This window comes from Hippoglossus stenolepis, chromosome 6, assembly GCF_022539355.2.
Source record: "Hippoglossus stenolepis isolate QCI-W04-F060 chromosome 6, HSTE1.2, whole genome shotgun sequence".
NCBI lineage: Eukaryota > Metazoa > Chordata > Actinopteri > Pleuronectiformes > Pleuronectidae > Hippoglossus > Hippoglossus stenolepis.
The window spans coordinates 21,623,591-21,634,004 of NC_061488.1; the positions used below are offsets into that span (position 1 = coordinate 21,623,591).

Here is a 10,414-nt window from a genome sequence, read left to right on the forward strand (position 1 = left end):
TTATATGAGAAACTGTAACTTCAGTTCTTCTATGTCGAGGCGTCAGACAAACACAGTGTAGGTTCAGCTGGTTCATATCTCCACACCCTCAGCTGTGTATTGTGAATGTCGATCGATGAAGTGTCTTCTTCGTGGCTTTACTCGTCTTCATCGTTGTTTCCTCTCAGCTGGATATATTTACGTTCTATTGGCGGTGCACGTGAATCGGCAGCCTCTGCTAATCGAGCGCCTATCGCGCAGCAGGAGAGCGACAAGATGGCGCAGGCAATATTTGAAGTGCTTGAAGGTGGGAATGTTTTCTTATTAACCGCGTCACCGCAGCGAGAATCAAACCTGAATGTATATTTGAATCAACGCCAATGTACCGGGTCAATGTTGGTGCACAGGAGACTCACCACAAACCGCGTAAATCCGTTAATATGAGGGACAACAATCAAAACATCCCATGCAGGCAGGGTGTCTGTACTGTAAACAAACCAACAGATTGATTCTTGATTGTGGGTTAGAGCTTATGGACAGACTGCGATGATCGTGTGACGCAGTCAGGCAGTGACATGATGTGCGCTTCCTCCTGCTGTTCACACTCCATGTTTCTCTGCATCAGGTAACACACACTATATATGTATAATACACATATAGTGTGTGGATCCACAGCGACCCATTGTTTTCATTCTCCTGAGTCATCCTTCTTATTCTTTTTCTTTCACTAATAAATCAAGTCGATTTGAAATGGCACCTTTCATAGAGCAGGTCACAAATAAAAGAAACAGACAAAACATTTTCTCACACATAAAAGAAAGAAGAAAAATCTGGAAAACTAGGCAAAGGCCAGTTTGCATTAAATGAGTTTTTAGCCTCTTTTTGATGAGACTGCAGATGTTATTTCAATCGCAAGTGGAATCCATAATGTCCGAGTCATGGTTTCAAATGCAAGATCACTCTTTGTTTTTAATGGTTTAACTAGTAAGCCCCTGCTCAGAAGACACAGGTGACCTCTCGTGTTACAAGATAACTATAGAGTCGCAGTGACTGCATGACCTTATACAAAACTTACAATCTTCAATTAAATCACACAATGTCATTTTCTTGTCCTTCAACAAGATTCAGTGTCTCCATCATCTTCAGGGTCACACACTGATCTCCCCTCTTAGTTCATTGACACAGACCCTCACATGGTAAATGGTCTGTATTTATATTTATATTTACTGTGCTTTACAGTACAATGTTTGCTATTCACCAATTCTCAGACACATTCATTCACAGTGCATCTATGTCACTCACTCCACTCACAGCTCTGTCTCCTGATCCACAGCCGTCCCTTAAGAGACCTAACTACACTTATATATCGTCAGACCTGTGTGTGTTGGTTTCTCTGTTCCTCCGCCATCATCATCTTCTTCTTCCTTGTCCTCTTCAGGGATGGACAACCAGACTGTGTTAGCGGTCCAGTCTCTGCTCGACGGCCAAGGCGGAGTTCCCGACCAAAACAACCAGAACGTCTCAGGGACGCCCACCATCCAGTCTATGGGTACGCGCAACAAATACAATATATGTGACATCAGACGGTCAAATATTAGAGTTCTGGGTCTATCCCAGGGTCTCTTCACGGTTGGGTGTGCCCAGTAAACCTCCAAAGGAAGGCACCCTGGAGGCCTCTTGACTAGATGCCCAAACCCCCTCAACTGTCCCCTTTCGACATGGAGGAGCAGCGGTCCTACCCCGAGATCTTTCCGGATGTCTGAACTCCTCACCCTATCTCTAAAGCTGAGCCCAGACACCCGACAGAGAAAACTCATTTCTCACTTGTATTTGCAACCTTGTTCTCTCGGTCACTCCCCAGAGCTCATGACCATAGGTGGATATTATCAAAACTGACATTCTTTATGTAAATACTGGAGGTTATGACTGCGTTGTATTGCAGTGTAGATGTGTCTCTCCATCTCCATCGTTTCCTGTTGTGTTGGCCTCAATCTCTCGGCGTTTGTCCTTACTGCAGACGACGAGGACGTGTTCCTGTGCGGGAAGTGTAAGAAACAGTTCAACTCTCTGCCAGCCTTCATGACACACAAGAGGGAGCAGTGCCAGTCTAGCGCCCCCTCCCTGTCCACAGTGTCCTTGGCCTCCACCAACGCCTACTCAGCCGTCCCCTCAATCAGCTCTGGACCACAGACCCCTCCCAACAGACAGGTGAGGGTAGACATGTTTCATTACATGGATCAGTTAGTGAAGGCAAAAAATAAATAACTGGTAGAGGAAACAAATAATGAAAAGATGTCGATAGTGACAGAAAATATCAAAACAAGAATTTCTAAAGAGTTAAAAACTAAGTCGTCGCTGAAGCTGCTTAAAGACGCTGTGCTCTGAAAATAAATAATGAAGATATACTGGATTGTATCGTTTCAGTATCAAGACATTAAACTTGTATTCGATGTTTGTGTATTACTGTTCTTTCATACACCAGATTTCCACCTACATCACAGTCCCTCCCTCGCCTCTAACACACACTCTGGTCCAAGGCAACGTGTTGGTCAGTGATGACGTTCTCATGTCAGCCATCTCAGCCTTCACCTCCATCGACCAGCCCATGGCCACCATGCAGACGCCTATACAGGTAAACAGCAGGGGGCGACATTACACATTGTTTTAACCCTATAATGCACCAGTCACACGTCCGCTCACTACGAACCACACTCGCTCCTCACAGCTCATTCTGCAAACATCGCTCTGCTCTATACTCAGTGTTCACTCCTATGAACAAACAGACAGTCTGTACTAATACTGTTCATTTGTAACTGCATGACAAATGTTTTGTTACACTGTGTTACACATGGTCTTGTTTGTATGGGCATTCAAAATGTCTCACTTTTTAAGTTTTTTAATTAATTAATTAATTAATTTCATTTAATTATTCTATTAAAATACTGACATTTACGTAAATGCCTTTATTTTGAAAGAGATTATTATTTAGTCATTTTTGAAGTTTATAAGTTTGTATGTTTAAGTTCAAGAGAAGTATTTTTCAGAAATATACTTGAACAAAAGTTAAGTAATCTGTGAATTTTCTTTAATAACCAAGCACTCATACTCAAAACACAATTTGTGTCATATATCACCATATTGTCCACAATAGTCGCAATATGACTTTAACATGAATTGTGCCGCCCTACTTTCTATTTAACTGAAAATGTCCGTTTTGAGTCTGAATATAGAATAAATCTGAAATAATTCACTAATGCTGATCTCTCTTCAAATCTGTTTATTTCACAGAGTAACCTGAGCATGCACACAGCTGGAGTATCTTACCTTCAGCACCATCACCACCATCATCATCATCATCATCAGCAGCAACAGCCTCAGTCCTCCCACCCGCTCCCCCCTGGCCAAACACCGGCCCACCCGCTGCCGGCCGGCCAGTCCGCCCAGCAGCCGCTCTCGTCTCAAGTCGCAGCGAGCCACAGCAACTCAGTGGTCCAGGTGTACAGCACACTGCCTCACATGGCCGGAGTTGGTGGTGCAGAGATCCACACCCTGGGTCTGCAGCCTTTCCATCCTGTGCAAGTGAGTAAAGTCGGCTGTGTGCTTTGCATCCCTCAACACTACTTGTCATGCACAAGAAAATCAAAAGTAAAAAGTTCTGCAGGAATTCAATTTAAAACAATAAATGTGTTTAAAAACAATATAGTACAAAGAGTGTGTTTGTGTGTGTGTGTCCATCCCCCAGGTGCCCAGTCAGTGTGTAGAGAGTCAGTCATTCACCACCCCTCCCGTCTACAGCCCTGGCAAACAGTGCACCAAAACCAAGACGTGCAGCATCACCAGCAACCTGACGGAGCTGGCCGACTTTGAAAAGGTCATCATTCCCAAACGGCCCAGGTGCTGCAAGAAGAGCCCCGACGAAGCAACAGGTCTGTGAGGGAACTGATAATGGTTCTTTTGCACCAAAGCTGTTCACAGGTTCTGTTGCCTAAACTTACATTTGACAAAAGACAAAAGCATCACGATAGAAAAAAAACCTTCTCATTAAATCACAACTTTATTCTCGCAATGTTAAGACTTTATTCTTGAAATCTCAGTATCTTATTTTCTTCAATCTGCCCAAAATACTCAACACATCTCAATACAATTTTTTTTAATCTACTGCTGCTCGTGTCACAGCTTCCACCAAAAGAGTAATGAATTATTTTGTTTGTTCTGTTCTGACTTCTGTCAAAACTATTCAAGATGAATAAATACTGATCAGTTTTAAACTGAAAGTTATTAATCAATGATACTGCATATCAAGACAATGATTTTGAAAAGGATCACATGACACATATTCAGTCAATAAATGTCCCTCCACAGCAGAGCAGCTGAAGGGAAAGGGTCCGAAGTTGAAGTGTAACTTCTGTGACAAAATCTTCTCGAAAAACTTTGACCTTCAGCAGCACATCAGAAGGTGAGTTACTGGCCAACATCTAAGAACAGACGTCCGTGTTCTAGTGACGACTTCGTGACTTATTATCATTTTCCTTTTCCAGCCACACCGGAGAGAAACCCTTCCAGTGCATCGTCTGCGGCCGAGCCTTCGCCCAAAAGTCGAACGTGAAGAAACACATGCAGACACACAAGGTTCGCACAGCCCTTAGAATTTCTTTAACCTCATGCACTAATTCTGAACACCCGAAAGAATACCTGCAGTATAGTGTGTGAGTTATACACTCCTTTCAAATGTAATGAACTGTCACTGACACAGCTGTTGACTTAGTAGAATATGCAGCAGTATCTGGTTTAGAAAACACTTTGATTATTAGCCATGAAGAGATTCCTCTGTAACAGAAGCTGTCCTCCCCCTGCAGGTGTGGCCTATGGGCGTGGCCAGCACGGTGTCCAGGTTACCCGTCACAGTGAAGGTGGTGCCGGTGTCGTCCAGTGAGCAGGAGAGGGGCGGGGAGCAGCAGCGAGGGGAGCAGGAGGAGGAGGGGCCTCAGCAACAGACGCCGTGTCAAACACAAGCAGAGGAAGAGGCGGCACAAACAGGTAACATCAGTTAGATCATACGCTGTGTAACATTATATTGATGAGGTAATCACTAAAAGCTGTGGAGCTTCTCAGCACGATCACACAGTTCAGATTAGATGAAGGATGATGAGTGAGGATGAACCTGAAACACACAGTTCCTGAAGCAGCTATAGCTGATTGTGTCAGATCTGTGGCTCCAGCATCTCAATGTCAATACGATGATTGATCACAGAAGCTCCAGTGGATCTGGAGGAGAGTGTGCCTGAGGCCCGGGCCGATCCGGAGGGCTGCCGGGGGGAGGCGGCACGGAACGGGCACACTCAGGCTCAGATGCAGACGCAGTCCGACCAGATCCAACAGTGCCAAGCTCAGACCAAACAGATCGTGGTGATTGACAGCTCCTACCAGTGCCAGTTCTGCGCCAGCAAGTTCAAGACCTACTTCCAGCTCAAGTCCCACCTGACCCTGCACAAGGGGGAGCAGGTGAGTGCATGTGTGGTGTTTGTGGCGAGTGGTCAGAGGGTAAATAGGCTGCCTCTGTTTCTGACAGTCATGTACTGTATAGTTACATCTGTACTGCTATGATCTGTCCACACAAGCGTTTCTGGCTCTGTATCAGTTTTAAACCCTGTCCATACTAACACGCCTGAAAACGCAGGTCACGTGACCACTTACACTGGGCGTGCTAAACAGCAGCCTGTTAACTACAGGAAGCTGCTGACTTCAGATGATCTCTGTCCCCACATCCACATGTTCATACACTTAAACTCATTCATTATCGTTATTGTCTGGAAAATGTCCAGTTCAGTCGTTTCATGTATCTGCAGGTTTCCTTTCAGTCGTATAGAAAGCAGTGGCCGACAGGAAGGTGTAAAAGTACATGGTGGGGGTAGGCATTCTGAACTGGTGGGCAGTAAAGTGAATTACACATGTCTTGGTTACTGGTGGGAGTAAACGACAGAAAACATCCAGGAAAAACTGGTTCAGTGAATTGTACTTTGTGTTTGCTTCCCTGCAGGTTTACAAGTGCGTGTTAAAGTCCTGCTCGCAGACTTTCCAGAAGCTGGATCAGTTCTTGGAGCACATCAGGACGCACCAGGAGCAGCTGACCTACCGCTGCCACCTCTGCAGCAAAGTGTTCCCCTCGCTGTTTGAACTGGGGGTCCACCAGTACTCCCACTGCTTCTGCCCACAGCAGAACACACGCAAAGAAACCACCATCTACAGGTCAGCTCAACCACTCATCCATAACTATTGATTCCATATCAGTTATAGCAGAACACAGGGAATTCACACGTTTTACCCCTGGGGGAGTAACATCTACTCAAAGCTACCGCGCCCAGCTGTCTTTACCTTTTATCGAAAAATGTCTGTTCTGTTTGTATGTGAATGTGGTCGGTTGCTACAATAAATCATTATTAATCTCAACTAAACCCACCACGCTTCTCTTTGTTTTTGTCTTTCACCTCAGGTGTGTGAAGTGTCAAAGCAGATATTCTACCCAGGAGGCACTGGAACAACATCTAATGACCGCCTCACACAACTTCCCCTGCCCACACTGTCAGAAGGTACAACACACACTGATGTGAACAAACACAAACTATACAAATCCCAGTGTAGTGTCTGATCTGATCTGCTCTCTCTGCGGCCGTCAGGTGTTTCCGTGTGAAAGGTACTTCCGACGCCACCTCCCCACTCACGGCGCTGGCGGGAGGTTCAAGTGTCAGATCTGTAAAAAGGCCTTCAAGACGGAGCACTACCTCAAACTCCACACTCGTATTCACTCAGGTCTGAAATAAACGTCACATTCATTTGTAGGAACACATTTTCTTAGTTACTGAGCTCAAACAGGGGCAGATGTGTTGCTATATTTAATGTTACATTGCAGTAGATTGTGTGTTGATAAGTGTTGGCAGGTAACACTAGTGTTAGTGTGTGTAAACACTGTGGCCTCATTGGCTGCTCAGGTCAGTTCTGCTCAGTAACAAGGACCAAGTGTTAAAATCAGTGGTGGAGGAAGTACGCAAACATTCTACTTTAAATGAATAAATGGACACTCTACTTCAGTAAAAGGAAGTACGTTTTTTAAATGCACTTGAAGTATTGAAGTACTTGCTCAGTGTAGCTTACCCCCCAATGCAAAGCTCTACTACAGCATTATCCCTGATTCTCGGCCTCTTCCGAATCCATTTTACAGTAGTTATTCCTCACAACTGATGGAGAGGCGGGGCCTAATGTTACCTTCTCACTCTGATTGGATCAGGGGACCAGTTCCCCTCTCATGATTGATTACTTTTGAATTACAAAAACTGACCATGTAAAGTAATGCTTTGTAAAAAATGTAGTAGAGTAAAAGTGAAAATATATGAAAACTGTACTTACTTATAATTAATATAATAGTAAGTTGATGAATTTCGCAGTTTGTCATCATTTGTACATCAGATATTCTTAAGTGTGTCTGTATAAATCATTCATCACAGCAGATCTCCTCCATTTCCCAGGTGAGAAGCCGTACAAGTGCTCCCTCTGTGAGGCCACGTTCAACAGGAAGGACAAAGTGAAGCGACACATGCTCATCCACGAACCTTTCAAGAAATACAAGTGTCCCTTCAGGTGAAGTCACGGAAACAGTCGCTCTTGTTTAACTCAATCCTCTCTCCGCCTTTTTCAACTTTTCCTACATCTGTCTGTTCTGCCTTTTCCTCCTCCTTGTTTCAGACCGTCTTACTTTAATAACAGGCTTTTCCATTAAATGTCGTACTAACGTTTGTGCTCTCTCACCAGAACACATGTTGGCTGCACCAAAGAATTCAACAGACCAGACAAACTCAAAGCTCATATTCTGTCACACTCTGGTGAGTGAATAAAGCTGCTAATTATTTACACTTAAACAGAGGATACATCCATACTACTACTACTACTACTACATTCTAAAATGATCTGTCTACACAAGCGTTTTGTATATGTGTCCATACCAACAAGCCTACAAATGCACATCACATGACCACTGAGCATCCCAGTGTAAACAGGAAATATTTGGTTATTCGCAGAAAGAGCTAAGCTACAAACCAGGAGTAGCAATGGCAAAAAATCGAATGCAAAATGTAACTGCACAACAGTTAAATGTGATAGGAGCCTGATGAATACGCTGCATCATGACAAGAAAAGACCCAATCAGCTCTGTGGGTCTCCATCATTGTTTCCAAACATCTCCTGGAGTTTTCAAACTAAAATGGGTCCAGCAGTGTTTTCCAACTTTTCAGTTTTAGCTGGAGTAGTGAGGACGCCCTATATGTAGAAGAGTTGATGCGTTTTCAAATGAAAACCTTGTTGTATGGATGTAGCCTCATTGACTCCAGGAACACAAGTCCAGTTTACACCTGTGAATGCAGTTTTATAACCGTTTTAGGCAAAACGCATACACAACCTACATTACATGAGTTGAATCAACCTGATAGTGTGAAATAGGTACAAAAAAAAAAATCTTTTCCAGTGTAGGTTAACCCTCTTTATTCGTATAAACTCCTCTTCTCCAGGTATCAAACCCTACAAGTGTCTCTTCTGTCAAAAGGCGTTCAGCCGCCGGGCTCACATGCTCGAGCACCAGCAGTCCCACACCGACAACTACCGCTTCAGATGCTCCACCTGCAACAAGGGCTTCACCAGGCACAGCTACTACAGGGATCACAAATGTCCGGCGGCGGGGAACGGGACAGGAAGCGAAGGAGGGGCCGGAGAGGCAGAGGGAGGCGAGCTCGGAGGAGCGTCGATGGAGGAGGAGAAGGACGAGGAGGATGATGGGAGGTGTAGTGGGTTCCTAACAGATGTGGAGAGGCCAGGCGATGCTGGGGGAGACGAAGACGACGACGACGACGAGGACGACGAAGAAGAGGAAGAAGATGGAAGCTTAAAGGACAGCGACGAGCAGGTGGAAAGACACGATGAGGAGGAGGAGGAGGATGAGGAGGAGGAGGAGGAGGAGGATGAGGATGATGAGGAGGAGGAGGATGATGAGGAGAGGACTGACGAGGGTTGTCAGGCTGCCATGTCTCTCACCACCATCGAAGCACAGACAGAAAGAGAAGAGGAGGAGGAAGATGACGGAATGGAACATGGCAGCGTTGCACTGGAGCAGATTCAGAGCAATGGACAGAACGGTTTGCAGCAGCCGTGTTTGTAGTTTGAAGCATCGTCTTTGAACGTTTCCTGGACACGGACAATCCAAAAAACACAGTTCTACATTATTTAATATAAAAACTGAGTCTGGGAAAAGATTTGTTTTAAATTAAAACGCTATTTAAACTTTATGCAGAAATTTTACTTATTTTATGTTAACATGTGGAATATGTTACCTTGTAAATCTGTATCGCCAAGACAACCAGTTGACCACGTCTATGTTCTTTGGCACAAAAGTGGTCGTTCTCTACTTTTATGAAGCAAAAATTAAATTATTTCAAGTTCATTAGTGTCTGAAAGAATATTTGTGACATGTATTTATTTTAGGTAAAGTTCCACTCTGACTCTTGTACTGTTGTGAATGATCAATCGCTCCAAACCCCTAAACAAGGGCTATATCCAAATATGCATCATCATTAGTAGTTTATTGCATATTATTCCAGATCAGATTACAATTCTAATAGTTATAATTCATTTATAAAGTCTATTAATGCCTCTGTGCTGATGACGGCCAGTGGCTGGAGGCATTATGTATTTTGCACTGTCCGTCTGTATGTCCCATTCTTGGACTCAAGGATGAACTGATTTGATTTTGGTGGTCAAAGGTCACAGTGACCTTATGTGAAGCTGCACTGGTTTGTGGAGGCATACAACCCCAGTGCAGTATTTCTATTATGAGGCAACATCAACTGTATTTATGATCATTTAAGTGAACATGTTAAGCATTTTAATGGCTACAGAATATATCAAGACAACTGTAATAATCCTGTGTGAATTTAGAGAATCACTGAATGTTACATCTTTACATCAGCTGAATCCACGCTGAGGAGGAGGAGCTCTTTGTGGTTGATGAAGCTATTCCTAAAAGAACGAGGATTATTTTCCTTGTCTCACAGAAACTCTCCAGGTCCGGTTACCTGGACCAGCGGCCTCCAGTCCGTCCAGTGATCCACTCTGCTCAGCGCTGGGAAGGTAAAGAGGCCAAGGCAGCTCTGCTCTTTTATCTTTATAGTGACAGCCACTAATCAGTTTTTGATTATAGATTGAAAATACCCGACTCCTGTTCTGGGGAGGGGTCCTTCGCTCCACCTTCTCCTGTGGGACTGTCCTCATGCTCGCACTGCACACTGAACCGGATTAGACCCAAACAAAAGAAAATGTGGCACAGCAAACACGTCAGATTTAGCAGCCGCTAATCATTCCCCCTGCATGTCCCCTTACATATTCTCCACAATGTGTT

The 10,414-nt window shown here is 44.3% G+C and overlaps 1 protein-coding gene across 1 annotated transcript; it reads left to right on the forward strand.

Moving 5' to 3' along the window:
* Positions 1-220: 220 nt before the first annotated feature.
* Positions 221-9,460, forward strand: znf341 (zinc finger protein 341). Its single transcript, XM_035158376.2, has 16 exons — positions 221-286; positions 1,418-1,528; positions 1,997-2,187; positions 2,462-2,611; positions 3,268-3,558; positions 3,722-3,905; positions 4,342-4,435; positions 4,518-4,608; positions 4,836-5,016; positions 5,231-5,481; positions 6,017-6,225; positions 6,470-6,566; positions 6,654-6,786; positions 7,500-7,611; positions 7,783-7,853; positions 8,535-9,460. The coding sequence occupies exons 1-16, from the start codon at positions 256-258 to the stop codon at positions 9,176-9,178; spliced, it is 2,841 nt and encodes a 946-aa protein (XP_035014267.2). The 5' UTR covers positions 221-255; the 3' UTR covers positions 9,179-9,460.
* The last annotated feature ends 954 nt before the right edge of the window (positions 9,461-10,414 follow it).

Coding starts and splice junctions, on each gene's coding strand:
- znf341 (XM_035158376.2), top strand. CDS start 256: ATGGCGCAGGCAATATTTGAAGTGCTTGAAG. Junction 3,559..3,721: donor AGCCTTTCCATCCTGTGCAA/GTGAGTAAAGTC, acceptor TCCATCCCCCAG/GTGCCCAGTCAGTGTGTAGA. Junction 3,906..4,341: donor GAGCCCCGACGAAGCAACAG/GTCTGTGAGGGA, acceptor GTCCCTCCACAG/CAGAGCAGCTGAAGGGAAAG.